Consider the following 25,637-nt stretch of genomic DNA (forward strand, 5'->3'; position numbering starts at 1 on the left):
TTCCAGGAAACTAGGGAATATGATGCCAAAATGGAAGAAATCCACATTTTTAGCTCAGAGTCAGACCGTCAGAAGTTCAACCTCAAATGAAAACTTTCCCACCGTCCGATCCAGCTCAAATTTGGAGAAAATCAAGAAGAGACAACCAGCTTTCCATATCACTTTAGATCACAACGATCCAATGGTGCAATCAAAAAATACATAGAGAACAAGTTGACCCAGTTCACCAGTCCCAGAAGATTCTCACCCGCGGGAAACACTTGTTTTACCTGCCCTGGAAGACTCTCACCCCCGGTCGACCTTAGGACGAGCCACAAGGCCCAACATCAAAGCCCACCTCGCCATTTCTCTTCAGAGAAGCCCTAAATGAGACCTGGAAGACCTTATGACCTATAAATACATTGTTTAGCAGCCCTAAACGGGTGTGTGCTCTTGTAATGAGATTTTGAGCCACCAAACTCTGTTTTTATAGGGTTAGGCGATGGAGATGGGGATTCTTCTCAAGATCCATTGTTCTTTCTCCTTTTTATCATATTAACTTTTCTGTTTCATTCTTTTGCATTCTTATATGTCTTTCATCATTCATTGCATCATGTAGATTAGTCCCAGAGAGTCAAGTTGTTTGAAGATATCGACAAGCATATATATCAATTAGGATTTCTATTGTTCTTAGCCATATTCTGGATCTCATCTCTTCTAAGTTATTCGTAAAGCATGAGAGTAGATTCATGACCTATTCTCTGAGCCTAGGATCGATCAGAGCCACGACAGTGCTGTATCAGATCATCCATACCTAGCTTCAGAAGAACATAGTCGCTATAGGAGTCGAGAGCTACCTATAGAGAATATGTGAGCAGACGAATTCAATGTCCAATGCATGATCTTAAGTTTAGCATGAGAGCGAGAGTTAATTGCTAGATCTAAGAGATTAGTTGATTAAGGTGACGACAGTTGGTTAATCATACATGTGTCTATTCTAGTTCAATGCAGATTCCCAGAAACAGATGAAGATAAATCGCCCAGAAGCTAATTGGAAATGCCATCATACATCGATTAGAGTAAACCGGAGAAGTCTAAATCGCCACCTATGAGTTCAAGAGTCTTTAGTTTGAATCGATATGCTTTAGATGTTCTTTTAACAATTCATCCTGCATTGCATTTCTTGTGAATATTATATTAGGTTTAGTTTAGGATCTTAACCAAAAACCCCAAAACTTTTATTGGTTTATGAGTTTGCTTACTTCCCAGTTTGTTGTTTCTTGCAGATTAGACATCTTCTCTATGGATCGACACCCTAAGTCCTACAACGTACATCTGTGCACTTGCAGACACTAGGGTTTTATAAATTCAAAACTTTTGGATGACCAACAGACTTGTTAAAAACAACCCTAGGTCCGCAAGGCCATCAATGAATAGTTTTTTTAATGCTATCATATTGATAAAAAAATCTATTTAAGCAGTTATATATATTTAGATTTTAATTTATTGTACTAAAATTTGTCAAAATAATTCAGTTTTAATCTCAGAATTTATATATAAAATTTGAGATTTCAACAATCTTGTTTGAATCTATATATGTGTCTTTTAAAAAACATATTATTTTGTCGAATGCTTTTGTATATCAAAACCAATCTAAAATTGAACAAACTAATTAAATAGTATATAATTAATATTAACACGAAGATAACGTACTATACATCACTTATTAGTCAAGAAAATAAGTTTTTTTTCTTCAGTTGCATCCTTGTTATTTAAGTTTTTTATAAAAAGAAAAACTGATAAAGTTGAAAATTATTCTCTTTTCTTAGCTAGTTTAATTTAGTCGATACAAATTTCTGATTTATTCTTAACTAAAATACAAACTAATAAACACAATTTTTGTTTTCGTAGATTGTAAACTAAGACAGTAAATAAATATAAAATAAAATTTTAAAATAATTTTAAATCACAAAGATTGATGAATTCTAGATAAATTTTCGTCAATTTTATCTGAAATTGGTAAATACTAAGCTTTTGTCGAGTAATGTATTGTGTGTGATAACTTCTAACTAATTTTTTATTAAAAACCAAGAAAGACAAAAAAACAATTCTCCTCATTTTACTATTTTAATGAGTTCAAATTATACTTGATAGCATTTAATTATCCCTTAATAAAATATTAAATGAAATTTTGGGTATATACTAAAATAGATATCATTAACTTATTGTCCCTCTTAAGTTATGTTTAAACCACCAATTATCTCCACATATTAATATATGTATTTTTTTTTTATGTTATAGTAAATGTTATTTTAATTTTTTTAGATATTTCAACTTGTATAAATATTTTTAAATTATTCTAATGCTTGTAGGTTAGTATACTAAAAAAGATAACTAACAACTATAACAAAATAATCATTTACTATTTAATAAAAACAGTATGGACATAAAAAATATTAGTAAATGTTTCTTTGAAAGAAAACTAGTTTCTTCAATTTTTTTTTTTTATATCAGGTTTGTAAGAAACTGAAAACAATGTTAAAATATACTTTCTTTTCTTAATTGATTGTATATTATATTATATATAAGTAAATTGGTATTTTGTTTAAAAAATATTCTTAATTTAATATTATTTTAATTTTTTTTTTGTTGTTAATGGAATTTGTATACATAATTTATTTGTTCTTATATATATATATTATTAACAATATTAATTTTTGAAAAATTTCTTAATTTTGAATGTTGATGTGGACCAATAAAATTACCCTTTAATCCTATGTAGACACCCTTAGAAGCATTTAGCTTCAACCTTTATTAGTATAGATCTTTTTTTCAACCAATACAAATTTTTATTTTGACCTATTAATTTAAAAAAACTAATAAATAAAACGTTGGCTTTGAAATTAATAACAACTTGAAATTTGAAACCAAAATAATAGTTGAATATGAAATAAATCAAATCACACAAAGTTTATGAATTAAAAATATTTTTGTCAATTGGATGTGTTAACTTTTAAATAATTTTTGAATGATTATACATCATCTCTTCTAATAAAAATGAAAGTTTTTTCATCATGTTCATTTTTATTCTTGTTATATCTATTTTTTTAATGAATATATTATATTTCTTTATTTTAATGATTTTTGTATGATTATATTCAGTTTCATCATATTCATTTTCACTTCTTCTAAACATAATTACATAGGCAAAACTAGTACAATTTAATACATACAAATTTACAAAAATGAATACAGAGTTGAACAACTCAAAACTTAGAACTTCTATATTAATCTATTGCAATTTCAAATCAAATATACAAAATGTAATTTTTTTGATCATTTTCGCATAATATATTACATGAGATTATGTAGAAATATATTTTGCATATATGACAAAAATATAGATGAATATAAATCGTAATTATTAGTTATTTAAAATTTTAAGTTAAAAGCCATATAGATGAATAATTTTTGAATGATTATACATCATCTCTTCTAATAAAAATGAAAGTTTTTTCATCATGTTCATTTTTATTCTTGTTATATCTATTTTTTTAATGAATATATTATATTTCTTTATTTTAATGATTTTTGTATAATTATATTCAGTTTCATCATATTCATTTTCACTTCTTCTAAACATAATTACATAGGCAAAACTAGTACAATTTAATACATACAAATTTACAAAAATGAATACAGAGTTGAACAACTCAAAACTTAGAACTTCTATATTAATCTATTGCAATTTCAAATCAAATATACAAAATGTAATTTTTTTGATCATTTTCGCATAATATATTACATGAGATTATGTAGAAATATATTTTGCATATATGACAAAAATATAGATGAATATAAATCATAATATATTAAAATTTTAAGTTAAAATCAAATAACTTAATCTTGTATAAGTAGAATCTATTTTTTATAGATACCAAATTATATTTGTAACTTAAACATTGATAATGGAGATTTTAATATTATGTTGGTTTTTTTTTTGGTTAATAGAATTTTTTTTTATTTATTTTTTAACCATAATATTAGAATTAGAAAACTTTTTCTTTAAAATTTTGATATATACAAATTAAGTTGAAATTTTAAATGCTGATATGGGTGCTTTGAATAATATAGCTCTAACTGTTATTAATACTAGAATAATTTTAATTAAATTTTTTTCCTATATTATTTAGTATTAAAATGTAATTTTAAAATTTAAAACTTTTTTTAAAATTTTAGTTATTGATGTGGACTAATAAGATTAACCTTTTAAATCTTATGTGTATGTCCTTAAAGGCATATAGCTTCACCTTTTTTTTTATAAATATATTTTTTTTGTTAATAATATAATTTTAAAATTTAAAATTTCTATTAATTTTAAATATTGATATGAACAAATAGAATTAAACTTTTAAATTCTATGTGGATATTCTTATAGGTATATAACTTTAGCTTTTATGTAGTCAAAGCTGGAAGATTCCACACAAAGTCTGTTGCGGCAAGTGATTTTGGTCCCTCCTCCTTGTTTTCAGGTTTACCGAATGTATTCAGATGTTGCTTGGTCAACTAATTTTTACCTTTGTGGTTCAGGTTGGGATGTTAAAATCTTATCAGATGTCATGTTATTCCAAAAATATTATTCGGATACCTCCTTCGCTTTAATAACGAAACCTCTTTCTCTATTTACAGTGCTTCATTTTTCAAAAGTGTAAAATATCAATCACTTGCCATGTTTCTTGGATTGCTTGGTATTTATCATTCTTCTCAAATTCGACAGCCAAGCTTTTTTAATATTAAAGCTAGCGGTTTTTAGTGGTTTTGTTTGCATGTTCTTTCATTATATTCTTTGTAATTTAGCTAATAGTTAAACATATAGTTTAGTCAAGTTGGTTCTTTTACGTTGTAACAACTCATTCTTTAGTGAAACTTAACTCTATTTTTTGTTACTTTTTTATTTGAATGGTTGCATATACAGAAAAAAAACTTAAAATTTATTATAGTTATTTGAAAAATTTTGGATGCTACTTTCTAAATATATGTGTATACATCTTATTTAAATTTAAAATTTCTTATTTTAATATTATTTATTTAGTTTTTCTTATTAATATAAGTTCTATATATAATTTCTTTATCGGTAATAAGTTTTAAAAACAATAATAGAATTTGGAAACTTTTTAATTTTCAATGTTGAGGTGGACCAATAAAAAATTTATACAAAACGTTTTTATTCAACAATAATATTAGAATTTGTTAACTTTCTTAATTTTCTTATTCAGAAATAATATGAATTTGTAAATTTAAATTTAAAATTTCCTATTTTAATATTATTTATTTTAGTTTTTATAATTAATATTAATTCTGTATATAATTTCTTTATTTTTAATAATTTTAAAAATATAATAGAAATTAGAAATTTTTTAATTTTCAATGTTGAGGTGGAACAATACAAAATTTATACAAAATTTTTTATTCAGCAATAATATTAGAACTTGTATTTTTTAATTTCTTTATCTAGCAATAATATTAGAATTTGTAAACTTTTCTTAATTTTGAATGTTGATGTGGACCAATAAAATTGTTTTTTTTAAATCCTATGTGGACACCATAGATTTTGCGTCCACGCTACATGTGAGTATTTTGTTGATACAAAATATGCAATCAAGTTTATTTATTAAGATATAAATTTTGTATTTGGTATTTTAGTAATATATTAAAAATATTATGGTGTTAATCTAATAAGTTTATGTAAATTATGAGGATTTAACGGTTTTGTTTTAAATCTATATACAGTATGTCATATTTCAAAAACATATATTTGGTCAAACACTTATAAGTTAATATACCCAAACCAACTTAAATTTTAACAAATTAATCAAATACTATTTTTTAAATATAGTATTGACATGATGATAAAATATTATACATTAACTTCTTTCTATCAAGAAGATAATTTTTTTTCATCATTTTCACTTTTATTCCAATTATATATCTGTTCTTTTAAAACAATAAAAGCTAATAAAATTTAAAGTTAATTTTTTTCTTCTCTTGTTTAACCAACACAATTTTTAATGTATTAATTTAAAAAAAACTAATAAATCAAAATGTTTCTTGAGATTAATAATAATTTAAATTTGAAACCAAAACAATAGTTGAATATGAAATGAAATAATTAATAAAATCACACAAATTTGTTAATTTTTTTTTGAATTAAATATATTTTTTGTGAATTGGTTGTATAAACTTTTGAATAATTTTTTAATAAGTATACATCATCTTTTCTAATAAGAATAATTTTTTTTCATCATTCTTGTTATATCTATTTTTCAATGAATATATCATATTTATTTATTTTAATGATTTTTGTATAATTATATTTGTTACATCATATTTATTCTAACTTCTTCTAATTATGATTAAGTAGGCAAAACGATATATTTTAATACATACATATTTAGAAAAATAAAATAACAAATTGAACTACTCAAAACTAAGACATTCTACATTAGTCTATTGTAATTCCAAGTTAAATATACAAAATTTAATTTTTCTATCATTTTCGCATAATATATTACATAAGATAATGTGGAAATATGTTTTGCATATGTAAAAAAAATATTTAGATGAATATTAAATCATAATTAATAGTTATTTTAAATTCTTCGTGAAAACTTTTTAGATCAAGTATATTAATATAGGTAACACATATTTTTTTATCGATAATAAATTAAATTTGTAACTTAAAAAGTGATAACATAAATTTTAATATCATGTTGGTTTTTTTGGTTAATAGAGATTTTGTTATTTTTTAATTTATTTTCTTAACCATAATATTAGAATTAAGAAACTTTATTTAATTTACAGTTTTGATATGTAGAAATAAAATTAAATTTTTAAATGATGATGTGGATGTCTTGAAAATAATATAGCTTTAACTGTTACTAATGCTAGAATAATTTTAATTAACAATTTTTCCTATATATTTTTGTATTAACACTGTAATTTTATAATTTAGAAACTTTTTTATTTTAGTTATTGATGTGAACTAATAAAATTGACGTTTTAAATCTTATATGAATGTCTTTAGAGATATATATATAGTTTCAACATTTATTTTTCAATAAATATATTTTTTGTTAATAATATAATTTTTCCAAATTCTTCTTAATTTTAGATATTGATATGGACCAATAAATAGAATTTTCAAAATTATATGTAGACATTCTTAGAGGCATATAACTTTAAATTTTATTAATAATAGATTTAAAAATCAAAGCTGGAAGATTCCACACGAAGCCTGTTGCGACAAGTGATTTTGGTCTATTCTTCTTGTTTTGAGGCTTACTGAATGTATTAAATGCTGTTGGGTCAGCTAATTGTTACTTTTATGGTTAAAGTTATGTTGTTAAAAGCCCATCATATGCTATGTTATTTCAAAAATCTTCTTCGGATACCTAAGTTTTAATGACGGAACTTCTTTCTCTATTTTCAGTGTTTCATTTTTTTAAAAGTGTCTAGTATCAATCACTTGACATGTTTCTCGGATTGCTTGTAATTTATCATTATTCTCAAATTCAGTGGCCCAGCTTTGGAGGTATGGTCTTTTTTTCAATATTAAAACGGCTTGTAGTGGTTTTGTTTATATTTTCTTTCATTATATTCTTTGTAGTGATTAATTTAAAATTTCCTATTTTAATATTATTTATTTTATTTTTTATTATTAATATAATTTTTTATATAATTTCTTTATTTTTAATAATTTAAAAAAAACAATAATAAAATTTAGAATCTTTTCAATTTTCAATGTCGAGGTGGCCCAGTAAAAAAATATACAAAAATATTTTATTCATTAATAATATTAAAATTTGTAAATTTTCTTAATTTCCTTATTCAGCAATAATATTAGAATTTGTAAACTTTTTTTTAATTTTGATTGTTGAGGTGGACCAATGAAATTACGTTTTTAAATCATATGTGGACACCTTTTAGATGCATTTAGTTTCAAATTTTATTAGTACTAGATTATGCGTCCACGCTACGCGTGGATATTTTGTTAATAAAAATTATATGCAATTAATTATATTTATTAAGATATAAATTATATATATAAATGTTTTAATCATATATTAAAATATTATAGTATTGATCTAATAATTTTTATGTAAATTGTGATATTTTAACGGTTTTTTTTTGGTCAAACATTTATAAATTAATATACCAAAACCAACTAAAATTTTTACAAATGAATCAAATGTTACTTTTTACACATAGTATTAACATGATAATAAAATATTATACATTCACTTCTTTAAATTAAGAAGATATTTTTTTTCCATCATTTTCACTTTTATTTTAATTATATATATGTTCTTTAAAAATAAAATTTAAAATTTAATCTTTTCTTCTCTTTTTTAACAAATAATATTTTTTATTTTGATATATTAATTTAAAAAATAAACTAATAAATAAAATATTTCCTTTGAGATTAATAATAATCGAATATGAAATGAATAATCGAATATGAAATGAATAAAATCACACAAAATTTTTGAATAAATATATTTATGTCAATTGGTAGTGTAAACTTTTAAATAAGTTTTCAATGATTATATGTCATCTCTTCTAATAAGAATGAAATTGTTTTTTCATCTTCTTCATTTTTATTCTTGTTATGTCTGTTTTTTCAATGAATCTATTATATTTATTTATTTTAATAATTTTTGTATGATTATATTTAGTTTCATCATATTCATTCTAACTTCTAATTGTAATTAAGTAGACAAAACCAGTACAATTTACTACATACAAATTTATAAAAATAAAACAAATCAAACAACTCAAAACTAAGAACTCATACATTAATATATTGAATTCCAAATTGAATATATAAAATGTAAATTTTTTGATCATTTTTGCAAAAATATATTACATGAGAAAAAAATATTACATATTTTGATAATATGTTTTGCATATGTGAAAAAATTAGATGAATATACATCATAAGTTTTAGTTATTTAAAATACTACATGAAAACCTTTAAAATCAAGTAACTTAAACTTGTATAAGTAGCATATCTTTTTTATAGATAATAAATTAAATTTGTGATTTAAACATTGGTAATGGAAATTTTAATATCATGTTGTTTTTTTTTATAATAGAGATTTCTTTATTTTTTCATATGTTTTTTTTAATCATAATAATAGAATTATAAAACTTTTTAATTTATAATTTTAATATATACGAAAATAAATTTTTAAATGCTGTTGTGGATGCTCTGAAAATAATATAGCTTTAGCTATCATTAATAATAGAATAATTTTAATTAACAATTTTTCCTATATTATTTAGTATCAATAATGTTTATAATTTAGAAAAAAAATTAATTTTAGTTATTGATGTGGAATAATAAAATTGACCTTTTAAATCTTATGTGATGTCCTTAGAGGCATATAGCTTTAACTTTTATTTTTCTTTAATTATATTTGTTTGTTAACAATATAATTTTAAAATTTAAAAATTTCCTAAATTTTAAATATTGATGTGGACCAATAGAATTAAACTTTTAAATCATATATGGACATTCTTAGAGACATATAGTTTTAAATTTTATTAGTAATAGATTTAGAAATCAAAACTGGAAAATCTCAGAAGAGGCCTGTTGCGGCAAGTGATTTTAGCCTCTCCTCTTTGTTTCAAGGCTTACCAAATGTATTCGGATGCTGCTTGGTTACTTTTGTGGTTCATGTTGGGTTGTTAAAACCCATTCAGATGTTATGTCATTTCAAAAATTTTCCTCAGATACTTCAGTCTCCTCCGCTATGTTCTTTTCTCTATTCTAGTGCTTGGTTTTTCAAAAGTGTCGAGTATCAATCACTTGACATGTTTCTTGGATTGCTTGAAATTTATCATTCTTCTCAAATTTGTGACCAAACTTTGGTGATTTTGCGATTTTTTTTTCAATATTAAAGCGGCTTCTAGTGCCTTTGTTTAAATCTCCTTTCATATTTTTTTATAATTTAGCTAATAATTAAACATATAGTTTAGTCAAGTTTGTTCTTGTAGTGGCTTTATTTATATTTTTTTTATTCTTTGTAATTTAGCTAATAGTTAAACATATAGTTTAGTCAAGTTAGTTCTTTTACGTTGTAATGACTATTTTTTAGTGAAACTTTACTCTATCTTTTGTTTTTGTTTATTTTACATGGTTGCACACATAGGAAAAAAAACTTAAAAATTATTATAATTATGTGACAAAAAAATTGGATGCTAATGTAAAAGTCTCTAAATATATGTGTGTAGATATCTAATTTACATTAAAAATTTCCTATTTTAATATTATTTATTTTAGTTTTTTATTATTAAGAAGAACATTTTTCCCCAATTAAATCTTTTTGGTTTCTGTAATTAATAACTTGAGGAATTTCATCATGTTGGTTTTCGTATTTGATTTCATATAAATCTAAGTTTGGATATCAAGTATGTTTACTTTTTTGGCTCAAATTAATTGTGAATTTTATATATAATTTCTTTATTTTAAAAACAATAATAGAATTTTGAAAATTTTCAATGTTGAGGTAGACTAATAAAAAAATTATAGGACCAATAAACTTTCTTAATTTCTTTTTTCAGCAATAATATTACAATTTGTAAGTTTTCCTTAATTTTGAATGTTGATGTGGACCAATAAAATTGATTTTTTAAATCTTATGTGGATACTTTCTTATTTTCTTTTTTCAGCAATAATATTACAATATGTAAATTTTCCTTATTTTTGAAATATGTAAATTTTCCTTAATTTTGAATTTTTGAATGTTGATGTGGACCAATTAAATTGATTTCTTAAATCCTATGTGGACACCCTTAGATGCATTTAGCTTCAACTTTTATTAGTATATATATATATAAGATAAGATAAGATAAAATTTATTATTTTATGTTTAAATAATTTTTTAGTTATTACGAGAACTTTATTTTTAAATTTATGTATCATATATTTTCAGGGGTGATCTTAGTTTTTTATGTTTATGTTTTTTTATTTTGGTTTTATGAACTATAAAATAATAAATTAGAAATTCGTATATATGCTGGGACTTATCTAGTTATATATAAGTAAGAAGAATTTCAGGGTTTATAAAACGAAAATCTCTAGAAAAAGTTAAGAGACGCAGATCTTAATCTACATTTACAGTAAATTTAAAATATTGGATTAAACCATCTAGCAGCTCAATTCTTTGTCATTATTTTAATTGAACTCGAAATGAAAACCTGAGATAGAAAGATTAGTATGAAGTTATGAACAAATGGGCTCAATTCTGGACAAATTCAAAAATAGCCTAAACGTGTTGTATTGCTTTTTTTTCTTTTCAGGTTACTCGGTTCTTGCTAAGAGAAAAGGATATTAAGGCATATTCCCTAAGGGAATAACAGAGGCAATTCTGGCTATACAAGAAAGAAGTCACACACATAGAAATAATCCGATCAAGAATAAAGGCAGAGAGAGAGATAGAGAGGCTAGGAGGGAAATTTGAGTATTCTAGATGTTTCTCATACGTCTTGTTGATATCCTTATTTATTCTGTCTTTGTTATCTCCAAACCTGTAACAAAAAACAAAAAAAAGAATCCTTTATAAGTGGATTTGTGGAAAGATGGTTTCCACCTGAGAGGTACCAAGTTCATATCTAAATCAGATTAAAACAAAAAAATCCATCAAAAGGCCACGAACCATCAGTCTTCAAGGAAGTAGTTTTGCGTGCCACTGCCATATCATTATCTCTGATTCTTCACGCTCTATCTCTATAGCAGTCTCATCCACAGCCAAAGACCCTGGCTCGACTGCTCTCTGAACATCCCGAGCATTAGGGATCTTCCGTATAAGATCAATGACGGGAACGCCGACGTTTATACCGGCAATTCGAAAATTAGGCAGAATTTCGCGCCATTGAACAGCCGTCAAACCGACATGTGGTACACTTTCTAAAAATGATTGAATGCATCGTAGTAGACGCAACCAATCGGGAAGCAGAAATTCTTCTAGATACCAATAGCCACACGCGTGTAGTAGATACCACCGTCCAAACCTAACAATTTCACGCACCTGACAAGAAGAAATTCAGAGTTAAGAATAACAAATAGAAAACAGATATGTAAAAGAAAAAAAAAAAGAAGGAAGGGAGACATATCAATAAGAGTAAGGGTCAAAAATAAACACATGTTTAAACGGCAGATGAAGCCGAGAATTGAACCGTTTTGTGTGCTCCTCGTCAATATCCAGAAAATGATTTTGCATCATGGCCAGAATATCACTAACCTACCAAACAAGAAAAATGTACAAAAACTTAGATAAACTTAGATGTAATAACACTGTTGAACATGTTGAACATCTTACATCATCTAGAATGTCCAAGTGATTTGTAATATATGCTATTCTCTGCGGAGCATAATGATCGAGTCTGTTATCCCATTTCTGCACGTCAACACACTCTGCTGGGTAATGAGGCTCTCTATGACACTGCATTATAAACAAAAATAGTTAGTATGTGATGAGAACATGAGAACATAACCGGTATAAACCGATGTTGAATAATTCAAAGATGTGCAGTATGTATGAGAGAACACAAATAAACTCCATACCTTCCCACAAAAGTTCACACGGCACTGTCCACATCTTATGTCGAAAATGATGTCATCTACCCCCAGAAAAATGAAGTTTGAGCAATTATTGCAAACCCCCAACATCTAAAACAGAAAGACAATTCAAAATCACTGGAAATCTGAGAATCAATATGGAATCTACTATTATCTGTAGGCAAAAAATAGAGCAAGAGACAAACTAAAAAATGCTACGATAAATCTGGTTCCAAAGTAAAGATATAAAGATTATCAAATGCCATTATGAGACACACAAACCCAAACCAGGTAACAAGGCCAATAACACGATTGGTTCTAAAGTATCAGTTGATTGTGTTTGAAAGCATTACAATCAATCACAACAAAAGGGCAATGACACTCTTTAGTTAAGAGAAGAACCTGAAATGAAATCACTTCAAATCTTCTTCAGTTCAGATGGGTCTCAATTCCAGAAAGCAATCTATGCAAGCAAACATCAAGAATCAAAAAACAGAAGGGAAAAGAAAAACAAGTCAAGTCACTCCAAACTGTTGGTAGTACTTCAAATCTAAGAAGGAAACAAATTTGCAGAGGCCATTCAATGATACACAAAGCATAGAATTATATGAAGCTTTCTAAGATGAAGCAGAGGCCATTCAATACTCACCCCACTAATGGAACCATAAGACCAAGATTCTTAGTTGAAGACACAAGCAGATGATTTTGTAAACAATCAGTACGGAACAAAACAGTTTAAGAATTATATGAAGCTTTCTAAGTTTTGATAAGAGCTGACAACAAACACACAAAACGGAACAAAACAGTTTCACCTTAAAAAGATTCTTGAGAAAAAAGAGTGACAATCAAATACATTAACGTACTCACTTCAGTACCAGGGATTGTTGACATCGTCGATTAGATGAAAGATCAAACACGATCCAAACCTGAAATGTAAATTGCAAAGAAATGCAGTTAAGTGAAGTAACACAAAACCTCTACATTTCTCTATCCATGGTTTTGACATAACGAGACAGTACAAGATCTAACTCTATTCAGAAAGAGATCTCACATCAGAGAAGTATTCAAACAGGCCATTGAAGCAAAGCATCTAATCCAAGATATCTGTACTGGATAAAGAACAGCCCATTGTGGACCGTGACTGCAACTAAACTACATGAGCAGAGTGGGTTTCATGAACCATCTCTTTCTATTTGTTTTTGACGCTATCCAGAATGTCATGAAAACTAATTCTTCACAAAAGTTCGATCAAATCTTTAATAAATTGAAGCAAGCACCAACAGTGATATAATCCATTCCGTTGCAGCAAGTCGAAACTTCAATCAAATTTTCTGTTGCGAAAACCCAGAACGAATTCCAAGAAGCTTTCAATACAAACCCAGAAACGAATTCCAAGAAGCTTTCAATACAAACCCAGAAACGAATTCCAAGATAAACCCAAAACGAATATTATCTCAAAGACCGAATTGAAGAGCAACAGAAGCTTGAGCTGGGAGTTTCTTATCGAGAGAGAAGAGAGAGTCCTAACGAAGACGTTATGTTGCTTTTTTGAATCTTCGGTGAGAGAGAAGCGAGAGGATCAAACAGAAAAACTAGAAGAGAGATAGAGATCGAAGCTTCTTCAAATCAAATCGGAGATTGAAGCTTCATCGTTTCGGAGAAGAAGATTGGGCAAGCTCGTGTAAGTGACAGAAGAGAAGATTTAGGACTTCCGAAGATTTAGGGTCTTGAAAACGGGGAATTTGCTCGAATAGCCTCCTTGTCGCAAAATATGCGAGGGAATGACGATTTTATTTAAATTATAATATGAATTTTTAATTCATTTATTTTTTAATAAAAAAAATATGATTGATAACGATTTTATTCTTCCCTTTATTTTTCTGGGTTTTATAAATTACGATCCAACCAACTTCTTTATCAGACCCACCAATGAGGTAAATAAAATAATTAAACATGATGTAAAACTTAGTTTTTGTTTAGGACGATGATTCTGAGATGCCGTCAAAGTTTCATGTTAGTGATTAGAAATTATGATCAGTGAAAGCTAGGAGAAAGATTGGAGGTAGGCTATTGTTGGATATTTTTTTTTTTAGGTTTTGAAAAGAGAATTTGCATGCTGTAACATAGAATACGACCGTATTTGCAAACATAACATTATATGTTATACACCTATTTACATATTTTCATTAATACAAAAAACTTCTTATAACTCTAACGGTTATAGGCTACGATTTTAGTGTAATAATGCTACTTAAAAATTTGAAAAGAATATTTTAAAATTGAAGAAATTTACAACAAACCATCTCTGGAACTTCCTAATACAGAGACGTTTTTCCCTACTTGCATCTGGTCACTAATGGCGCTTCAAGAACTCTAGACCAGAAATTTTGCCGCCAGCGACGAACCCACCGGCGAAAAGATGAACTCCTATCATAAAGCGAAGACCATCAGTAACATTCTCGATGCTCTTGATGAGGAGGAGAGAAACTACTTACGAAAATCTTCTTTCGGGAAACTCATCGCCACTGCCGAGAAACCGTTGTTATCCGAGAGTTTCGGGCATTACATAATCACCAGACTTCTCAAAGTTGATTTGGCAACCAAGATGCTTAAGAAGAAAACCGTCGTCGACCGGACTACTCGTTTGAAGTACACTTGCCTTGCTATTACCGGCGCTGTTCTCTGCCTTACCAACCACCGGTCGAAAATCGTGTATGACCATGTCGAGTTAATCAGAGATTTGGAAGATTTCTTCGCATATCCATGGGGTATACTTGGATTCGAGATGCTAATCGCTAGCATAAAAACCAAAGATGAGGTTGCCCTTGCACAAAGCACTGTCGCAGTTAAAAGTTTTTTTCATGCTATTCAGTTAATTCTGGTGGAGGCCATTCCGGCGCTTACAGAGGTTGTTCAAGTGAATGAATCTTCTGATTCTTCAGATTCTGAAGGTGGTGAAGACGAAGATGTTGACATTGACGATGCAGTTCAATCGGGAGGAGGCGGTGAGGGCTTGTTTGAAAATCTCTTTTTCTCACTGACGGCGCGACAATTGTTAAATATACTAAATTTTACATATCTTGTAGATAGTCGAGATCTGTTTGTGTTTAGAATATTTTCTTACCAAAGTAGTCGGATCTAAAGTGTTCCCATTATGAATTGTGATTTTATTGTTGTTTAGCTACACCTAATAAAAATTGCCTATGTATCTTTTGTACTTTGTGAGAATTAAAGAGATTATAGTGTCGGAACTATGAACTATCCAAAGAAGAAAAAGTTATCTAGATCATCTGTTAAAGTTGTGAATATCTTTGAATAAGGAGGAGTCTCCTCTATTTATAAGATTCAAAATCGATCTCTTTTGACGAATTCTTTTTTTTTTTGTTTGGATTTGGATTTTGGAAATATTTTTTTTTTCAGATAAGATTAAAAAATATTCCACAAAGTTCAGATGTTAATATTGATATTGTAAATCAGGTTTTAGAGGCCCAGAGGCTATTAATGGGTCGAATATTTCTTTGGGTATAAACAATCTTAAACCGAGATCAATTAGGCTGATCTTGGTTCATACAAGGCTAAATTGGGAGTGCGGAGTACACCTTCAACATCTGTTTTAATGTTCTTTTGTTACAACATGGTTGATGGGCCTTAGGGTCGCTCATTTTTTGAAGGCCCATTGGTCATGAGTTTTAAATTTATAAAACCTTAATTCTGAAAGTGCACATATGTACGTTGCAGGATTTAGGGTGTCGATCCACAGAAAAGATGTCTAATCTGCTAGGAAACACCAAACTGAGATAGTAATCAAAGTCATAAACTCATTAGTGTTTTGGTTTTTTTGGTTAAAGCTAATCCTAAACTAATTCCTAAATACAATGTAAATGAGTTGCTAAAGAATATTAAAATGTCAACGACTCAAACTAAGAACTCTAAACTCATAGATGGCGATTTAGACTTCTCCGGGGTAGTTTAATCGATGCAAAAACATATACAATTAGCTTCCAGGCGATTTATCTTCATTTGTTTTTTTTAGGTTTTTTTTATTCAGTTTGTTTTTTTTCACAATGACCTGTTGAAATAATGCACAAATCATCTTGTTTCACCATGTAACTTTCTGAAAAACAAAAAAAAGAATTATAACAAACTAAAACTATATCTAATAAGATACATATAACAACTGGTATGGAAACCATGATTATGGATTAAAGATAATTTGATAGAAAAAATTAGGTTAGGGTTTATGTATATATATGTAGGAGACAATTAGTAGAGTTAAGATTTTATTTTTCTTTTAATGTGATTTTCTATTTTTTTCTAGCGTAATTTTTGTTATCCAGTTGTTACCGTCTGCAACGACAAACACTTATAGGAAACAGTTTTTGAATTTTAGCAGTACAAACGATACAGAATGGTTTGCAATAATTTCTATAATTGTTATAAAACTCCACTAATCTCTATCAACCATAAATGCTGCATTTGCAATAGCAGGTGAACCAATCCACACTTTAATCGGTCTTACAAATGATTATGGACGGGAATTAGAAGAGCCCAAAGATAAACACAAAGTCGGTTTTTTATTCCCTATTATAAACGCTAGCCTAGGGCTAGATTGAACTTTTCTTTTTTCCTTTCTTACTTTCTTCGTTTCTTCGTTTCCAGGCTTTAGAGCATCTTTAACGCTGAAACGTTCAACAGATTTTTCATTGATTTTTTTATTATTAAATTTGAAGAATATAAAAAAGGAAAAAGAATGAGAGAGAAATTGGTGAGAAAAGAACTTGAAGAATTTGACTGATTGGCATGCTTCTTTGGAGAAGGATTTTGCTAACAAGGAGGCTGATCAAGACCTGACACCACCTGGAACTGAGGATGAACCAGAGCCAAAGAGACAAAAGTTTGACGTGCCAGGCCTTGTTCCAGAAGACCAGTTTCTTGCTCAACGCTCGGTGATGTTTTCTTCAGGCTCTTACAAATCTTTGTTGTTTTTTTTTTTGGGTCGTCTTGAGAGTTGTATCTAATTTGTAGTTAATACACATTTTCAGGGTCCGACTACAATCAGGGTGTCTTTTGCCTAAGTCATTGAGATCACAGTGGAGTCTTTATCGGAAAACGTGGCAAGTTTGAAGGAGAAAATAGCTGGGGAGATCCAAATTTCTGCAGACAGGCTCAAGTTAAGTGGGAAAGCAGGGCTTTTAGAGGACGACAACATGTCTCTTGCACATTACAATGTGGAAGCAGGAGGAAACCTAACTCTGTCTCTGTGAAGAGAAGATATGGAGGAGGCTTGTGGATGCTTCAGGGAAATGCTTTTCAAAATGTTTTAGTTCTATCTTTTAATTGATGTTTTAAACTCTCTCTAATGGTGGAATGATGTTGATTGCTTGACTTAAGTTTGGCAGCTAGTTCCTGAGCCAACGTTTTTAGCTCTGGAATCTTGAAACATCTCATGTAATATGATGGTATGCAGTTTGGTTTCTCCTCTATATATATGTGAAACCAAGTTAGAAATGTATAAAAACTTGAAGTAATAAAAACAGACTTCCTTGGAAGATACCAAAAAACTGTTGTAAAATCTCAGTTTTATCCAAATAATGATAATGGATTCTTGAAATATCATCTTCTAGTTTTCTTCAAGAAGTGATAATCTAATGAGATCATTGTAGCAGAAAGTAAAGACATTTATGATCAACTTAACTAATCTAAACCAAAAAGACCATACAAAATTTAGAACCCAACATGCGTCTTTATAGCTTTTTAGTCCTCTTCGGCGAAAGCTGCATCGTCTTGATCAGCATCACCATCTCCAAAGTCGTTATCATCTTCTCCACCGTAATTTGCAACTGGAGGAGCTTCATCTTCAAAACCTGGTGCATCAGGAATCTCCATGTCCTCCGTCACTTTCATCATCTCCAGATTCTCCTCGCTGAAGAACTTGGTCAATGGCTTTGATACCTACAAAACACCCACTTTCTTGATCCGGATATGTTGCAGCAAGGTTGATACTTTTAACACAAAGGCAATGAAGGTTTTTACCTTGAACAACCGGTTTCTCTTCTCAGCACTTTCTACGAGGTTTTTCCATAGCGGATCGCTCTTTAATGTTGCAGCTGAACCAACGACCTGATTGCAAGTTTCAGTGGAGAATGTATCAGTGAGATATAACATAGAAAGATGGTATAAGTATGCAGAAAAGCCACAAAATAGTGTCTATGAAATGTTTCTTTTATTGTTTTCTTACCAATACAGAAGACTTAGCTCGTGTAATCCCAACATTCATACGCCGAGAATTAGAGAGAAATCCGATTTCTCCTTTATCATTAGCTCTGACGCATGAAAATATTGCAACATCCTTCTCCCTTCCCTTTCACCATGAAAAACAATGAAAACTCTAAGTCCTCTTTACAAGCTAAGTCACAATCTAGTTTGTTTATCAGAACCATTGATCTTTAAAACGTGAGAAAGAGAGTAGAATATTGACCTGGAAGCCATCAACAGTGTTGATATCAACCACTTTTTCTGCCTCTGCACCAAACATCTCCTTGAACCGATCTTTGAAAGTTTTTACTTGGTAGTTATACGGCGATATAATAGCTAGCTGAGAGCTTGACTTCAGCTCAGGGTACATGGTCACGAGCCTGTGGTAGATGAGAAGAACAAACTCAACCTCATCTAGATTTACCCGAGAACCAGTTGCTCCTGGATGCTGAGACTCTTTCCCTTCATGTATATCGAAAAAGCAAAACGGACCAAAGCAACGGTATTTGTGCCAGTCACGAGTAGTCTGCGATTCAATGTCAGATCCATCTTCCAGTGCCTCTTCATAGAATTCCTTTGACGGAAAGCTCCTTATCTAATTTTCAGACAAGAGTAAATGTAAGAAGTTATCAACTGATGATACTTCTTAAGTGGATGCTAGAGGAGAATTTCTCCATACCTCTGGATGCATCCGGTATTGGGTTTTCAACATGTTCACAGGATAGCCAGCCTTTTGAAGTCTCTCGAACATGCTTGTACCGTAACTTCATTGAAGAAAGGAAAAACAACAATTCAATAGTGTCAATACAATGACATATAAACAGATTAAGTTTGGACGTAATGAGTGGTTTAAAGTACTTACCCAGAATCCTGAGCAACAGTTGAGATTACAGTAGCTGGGAGTTGTTTTGGATCCCCTACCTAATATATATAGATATGTAATAAGATTTTCCAAAGCTATTGAAGTTTCCTTTGACTGATCATAATAATCATTTACTCATAAAACTTATGGTGTTACATCTACAGTGTCAAGACACAATTCTTCAAATTTGAAGCTACTGATGGTGTGTGTCGTATTGACTACCTACTCTATATATACTTGGAAAATTACTGCAATTTGGATACATGAAGCATAATCCTACTGAATGTTACCAGAAACACTTGTTTGCACCTAGTGGCCAAGGGGATAAGAGTTGCCGGCTCAACCTGACACAAGAGAAAATTTCATTAGTTATAAAATCTGACGAGCATATTAGCTTCCCACGCTCAGGGAATATAAGCATTAACATTTTCTCTACCTACATAAACCTTTTTATCAGTGAAAAGCTAACTTCACTTACATAGCAAACAACAAATAGTTTTGAGATATACAACAGTTTCCGGATAGTTCACATAGGTCAGGGTAAACTGCAAAGAAATGACTCGACTCTATGTATTGAGTATTGACACAGCATGACTAAAGTCTCATGCAAATAAAGCGTCCTATTTTTATATCCACATTTAAAGGTTAACAATTAGACATTTATAGTCCATATTCTATCGGAAGGGGCTTACAGCTTGTGCAGCTTCATCGATGATAACAACATCGAAACCACGGTTAGATTTGGCGAGAAGTGCTGAGCCACTGAAGCTTAGAGTCGCAAACACCTGTTAGTGCAAAAAAACCGAAGTGGGATATTCAGGGAAGGAAAAAAAAACATAATTTTAAAAATTACATGAGTGAGGGTTAATTCTCCATACAATTGCTGCTTCGTCCAAAATTGCAGTGCGGATACTATCTATATCAGTTCCTGTGGTTCCTTGTTTCGGTTTATCAATGGCTGAGCCACGCTTTTGTGCCACCTGCAAAAGAATGCTTCTCAGAAACGCACATAGGGACAAGATTTGTTAACAGAATTTTGTAATTTCGTTGTCTATTTTCAATGAATACTCTTATATACCACAACCAAACAAACTTTTAATGATCTGATGATAGTTAGATTCCAAGTTGAATGTTTTGAAAAAAATGGTTAAAGCAACAACCAAAACTAACACAGGACGAAAGGCAATAAGTGTAAAAGCTACTAGATACATACAAGGTGATCCAGTGATACTGACATGACGGAGTGATGTGCCTTGAGACCAATTCGTACTATTTTGGGTGTGTATGTCTGGGCGTTTTCGTCACGAAGACCTGAAAGTGCAGAAACCAAAACATATAAGACCACTACCAACTTTCAAATTTTGAAACAACGTATGAGATAAACACACATACCCGTAGTAAGAAGCCGCAATACAATCTCATCAAGTGCAGAGTTTGATGGAGCACAGACAAGTACACGTATTCTATACTTCCTACTTGCATTAACAACCTCAGGTTTCTGACAAAAATAGTGAACAAAGATAAGTAAGTTTATCACTACCAATCAGAATAAAATATACCGACCTACCAAATCATTTCCTGAGGTTGGAAAAAAACCGTCATCACCATCCTCAGGCATAATAGCATCTCGGGGGTTAACACCAAAAATCCAAGGAGAAGCTCGTTCCCAGTGATTGTATCTGCAGACAAAAGAAATACTGAGATATGTTCACCAAGAGGGATGTATGGTATGTGATACTTTAGACCAAACTACTCATAAAATGTGGAGTTATTTTTTGAGTTTCAAGATTTTCGATAAAACATGATATGATGTAGTTAATAATAACATTTTCCAGTCACTATGGATAGAAGTCTAAGTATGCGAGAGCTAAATATAAAATTATCTAAATGATCTTAAATGAGAGGGGAACCATACTTCTCCTCAATGGTCATCTGAATTCGACGCTTTAGTGCATGCTCCATATCCCTATTATGGAAGAAAAAGGAATATCCACCAGAGATTGAGAAGCATAAGAAAGCAAAGTTATAATATCTGGAGCTTAAATCAGAACTGCAAAAAGCTAAGCAAGGATCAAGAGGATAGCACATAAAAAAATCATACTTAGACTGGACTCTTGCTGGAGTGGCATGCATAATGGCACCAAGGATGCTAAGAATCGTCTGAGTTTTCCCAGTACCTGGAGGACCCTAAAGAAGAATCGAGTCATAAGTATTCGAATCAAATTGTAACCAGTTCAATTCAACTACTTGTCAATGCAATTTGAAAGAAGAAGTATGCAATATATCCCTGTTAACTTTCATTGCCAAGAAATCTCTCACATCCACGTAGTCAACAAGATCAAAACTAGATTCCTTTAAAGGCAATCTTGAGAGTCAAACAGAAAAACATTAAGTGCTAGTTCAGTAAGCAGGCTGAACAGTTTCAACTTCATGCAATTGTGGGCATTTACATTGATTGACAGAGATTGTATGTTCGACATTCAACGTGTAAAGAACATTACAAAATGCTAGAGAAACAAGATGAAGAAGAAGTCAACCTGTATTAAGACGAATGATTTTCTTGATAGACCAACCTGCAAAATAAGAGTTCGAGACAAAGAGCTCAAACTTTTGTTAAGGGAAACAGTTAAAGTCTCTAAGGAAAGAAATTACGAGGCCAGACTTACATCAATTGCCTCTTTTTGTGATTTGTTAAGATTTTCGTTAAAGAATTCATGCAAAGGTCTAGATATTTTCCAGGCATCATCTCCGAAACCACAAGATTTTTCTGCTGCAGTAAATATTAAATCCTTGAACGGAAGTGAACTGACTGATCGTAGTGCTATATATTCCCGAATAATGGTTGATAAACCACATAACTGCAAAATAAACATACCATACCATGAAAGACGCTGTATAAAAGATGGGAACTATTCTAGCTAGAAAGGATATATAACAAGTCAACAACAATCACTTAAGTTTATACAACAGCCGACAGGATTCAGCCAGTGAAAACTTAATGAAGCAGCTTCTAACTAGTATTACAGAAGAGTAAAATAAAGAAAAAGAACAAAAAAAAAGAGAAGCCAAGCTAGCACAGCACAACAATAATTGAGGCGTATTATCCACATTCATGATATAGTTATACATAGTTGCTATGACATAACAACTGACCTTTAAACTGAATACCCTTTTGTCTATAGGACTGGCAGACGATGTAATAAGAGAGCGCATATCTGAGAGAGCTTGGATAAATAGCTTTGTTCTAGAGGATTTAGTATTTTTGGTTATCTGCACCACTTCTTCAGCTAAATACATCCGAAGACGAAGAAGATTATTTTGACGATTTTCCACTACAGCAAACCCATAAGATGAAGGAAATGAATTCCCTTTCACCTGCAAAAGTTAATCTCTAACTGAATCAGAAAAACAATATGGAGATATCATAAATAAAGGATAAGCAAGTCATACACCAAAAACAAAGAAAAGTATTTTTACCTCTTCTTTTGATAGCAATAAGAGATCATTCTGAGCAAGATATTCGTCCTCGTCGTGTTCGTAAGTGACTAGCAGATAGTGAAACCCGTCGGCCTCGCTGCACTCCATAACCAATCTCATTTTACTCACCGATGCTAAGAGGCAAATGACATAAAAATTCATGAATATGTTAACAACTTTTATAAACATCACATCTTACTACAATAACAGAACATCAAAACTCAAAAAACCTGCCACTTTCGTTCATGATCAATGGATGGAAAAAATTAATAACAAAGAAAAAGAAAAAAAAAAAGCCAATGAGAAACATCATTAGATACATGTATATTAAGTTTTATGAATCTAACCTTCTTCTTCATCTTGATTCTGCAAGATTTGAGCTTTGACCTCCTCAAAGAGCAGTGGTTCAAAAGTCTCAAAATAATCATCAACATCCTTGTAAGTATTCTTAACAACATTCAACTTCCCTTTAGAATCCTTCCTATTTTCCCTCTGTATTACATCAAAAAAAATCAATTAGATACATTTAAAAAAACAATGAAAAGGAGTGTGTATGATGATGATGAGCTTACCTCATTCTCCTTTGTAAGCTGTTTATAGTCCCAACCCAAAATAATGTTATAGAAACGAGTAACAGCTGAAGCTTCATCTTCTTGAAGCTTCCCCTTATCAATGGCCATTACACACTAATCTCTCTCTCTATCTCAACTAAAACTTACCGCCAGATTCTACATGAACATGTATCAGACGAAAATTTCAGTAAATTCGGAAAGGAAGTTCTTAAAAAGATTAGTTTCAAATTCGGTTCAATGCAAGCGTAAGCATAATGTTATCGTATAATCAGTAAAGTAATCAAATAGCAGAGACTATTTGACAAGCTGAAAACAATCAACAAAATGTCTTTGTAACTGCAAAGAAGAGAGAAAGAGAAAAAACCAAATTTTTCTTGAAGGGAAAACCTTGAAATCACTGTGGCGGAAAGGGGAGAGGAGAGAACAAAAACCTGTAACTTCGGCGTTGGAAAAAAGTTTCTGCCGATTAAAACCGAACTAAACTTCGGTTTGGCTGTCTAAATTTCGGTTCGGCTTGCCAAATTGGAACCAAATTCAAAAACTTTGGTTCGGTAATTAGTACTAAAAAAACTTTCGATTCTCAGTAAGTTTCAGAGATTCCGGTAAATATCGGTTTAAAATGCAAATTTCGGTACACACTGATTCGACTAACGAGCACGAGACTCGAACCACCAAAGGCACGACTAAACCAGACTCGAACCAAACCAGACTCTAGTTGAACTACACCCGAATCCGAAACAAATCGACAAAGACAGACAGATGAAGATGGAGAAATTACCTTAACGGAGAAAGGATCCAAGGTGTGTGTAATATCAGGGTTTTTTTTTTATTAGGCAAAAAAAAAAAACGATCGGTTTAAAGTGTTCTGACCCTAAGTAATTTTTTAATTGCTCCCGATCGGTTTTCATGTATAAACCGAAATTAACCGAACTGATTGGTTGCCAATTCGATTCATTCTCCATTCAGACCGGAATGCAATCAGACAAGTCCCATTATTTATTTACATACACTTTACAAGTTTTCAAACATGTAATTACATACGTTTATCACTTTTCAGCTTGTAACAAACCCAAACCGTTTTATGAAACCGTTTTAGTAGTTTCTGATGGTGCTACTGGTGCAAGGTGTGCAAGCAAGATCAATGGTTGAGATACAAACTCGTAGAACTTCGTGAACAACTCCTCGTTGAAGCACTCGTAGCACCATTTCTTCTTTCCCTCTCACAACATCGCCTAGAGAGACCTGACGCGAGACAACCTCGTCTCTCATTCGTCTACCACGTGACCATCGACCTAACGTCAACCATTTCACCCAAACTAGCTGCTCTGAGACTCCACATCGCCTCATAGCGTCCAAGATTTGCTTCCTCTGTATAAGAAAATGGCGAATCAAAAGCTGGAAAACGAATAGCCATGTCTTTACTTAGTCACAGAAACAGAAACTAACCATCGGTTTCAGGTGTTGTAAGCAGTAGATGAGTCCAATAAGGTTAAGCAGCACACTCAAGTTTGGTTTGAAGAGAAACAACTCTACATCTTGGATTCCTAACCGCATCGACCTCATTGTTTCAACCGCGTGTAGATATTCCCAGGCCTCTAAAGACAACGTAGCGGGCCACTGAGTCACGAATGTAATCACCTCAGAAACTCTAGACGCCATTTCATTGTGCCGCATCACGTAAACTCTTCTCCATTCCTACAAAATGTTTTAGAAGATAGAGTTATTATAAACACATAATAGTCCTCATCTCAATCAAAGTCGCATAGAATAGCTGAATCTCAGTCTCTGGCAATCTATTAGCTCTTCACACAAATTCTCAAGCTTTTGTAAATCTCATAGACATATGAAGGTGATCTGATATGAAAAGTCC

At 30.4% G+C, this 25,637-nt stretch overlaps 2 protein-coding genes across 4 annotated transcripts in view; both read right to left on the minus strand.

Annotated features, from left to right (window-relative positions):
• Positions 1–18,163: 18,163 nt before the first annotated feature.
• Positions 18,164–24,198, minus strand: LOC18028125 (probable helicase MAGATAMA 3). 2 transcript variants are annotated; one of them, XM_006414419.2, is made up of 21 exons: positions 24,155–24,198; positions 23,768–23,923; positions 23,543–23,687; positions 23,196–23,329; positions 22,872–23,093; positions 22,385–22,576; positions 22,256–22,291; positions 21,820–21,905; positions 21,634–21,684; positions 21,286–21,397; positions 21,111–21,216; positions 20,932–21,029; positions 20,597–20,698; positions 20,411–20,503; positions 20,009–20,062; positions 19,719–19,777; positions 19,536–19,620; positions 19,080–19,451; positions 18,840–18,962; positions 18,635–18,721; positions 18,164–18,553 (listed from the first exon to the last, which is right to left on the minus strand). In XM_006414419.2, exons 2-21 carry the CDS (start codon positions 23,873–23,875, stop codon positions 18,356–18,358), a joined length of 2,463 nt encoding a protein of 820 aa, XP_006414482.1. In that variant the 5' UTR covers positions 23,876–23,923; positions 24,155–24,198; the 3' UTR covers positions 18,164–18,355. The 2 variants fall into 2 exon arrangements, with proteins under 2 accessions (XP_006414482.1, XP_024005709.1); XM_024149941.1 differs by having other exon boundaries at positions 24,132–24,198.
• Positions 24,199–24,749: 551 nt separating this feature from the next.
• The window catches only part of LOC18028126, a 1,905-nt gene continuing 1,017 nt past the window's right edge, over positions 24,750–25,637 (minus strand). For both annotated transcript variants that reach the window (XM_024149887.1, XM_006414420.2), the window contains exons 3-4: positions 25,214–25,462; positions 24,750–25,135 (exon numbers count right to left, since the gene is read on the minus strand). In XM_024149887.1, the coding sequence (XP_024005655.1) occupies positions 24,860–25,135; positions 25,214–25,462 (525 nt within the window). In that variant the 3' untranslated portion in view covers positions 24,750–24,859. The remainder of the gene's footprint in view (positions 25,136–25,213; positions 25,463–25,637) is intronic.

This window comes from Eutrema salsugineum, unplaced genomic scaffold, assembly GCF_000478725.1.
Source record: "Eutrema salsugineum unplaced genomic scaffold, Eutsalg1_0 scaffold_1, whole genome shotgun sequence".
NCBI classification, from domain to species: Eukaryota; Viridiplantae; Streptophyta; class Magnoliopsida; order Brassicales; family Brassicaceae; genus Eutrema; species Eutrema salsugineum.

Coding starts and splice junctions, on each gene's coding strand:
- LOC18028125 (XM_006414419.2), bottom strand. CDS start 23,875: ATGGCCATTGATAAGGGGAAGCTTCAAGAAGATGAAGCTTCAGCTGTT. Junction 20,699..20,931: donor CAGTATCACTGGATCACCTT/GTATGTATCTAG, acceptor ATTCTTTTGCAG/GTGGCACAAAAGCGTGGCTC. Junction 18,722..18,839: donor GAGCTAAGTCTTCTGTATTG/GTAAGAAAACAA, acceptor ACTTGCAATCAG/GTCGTTGGTTCAGCTGCAAC.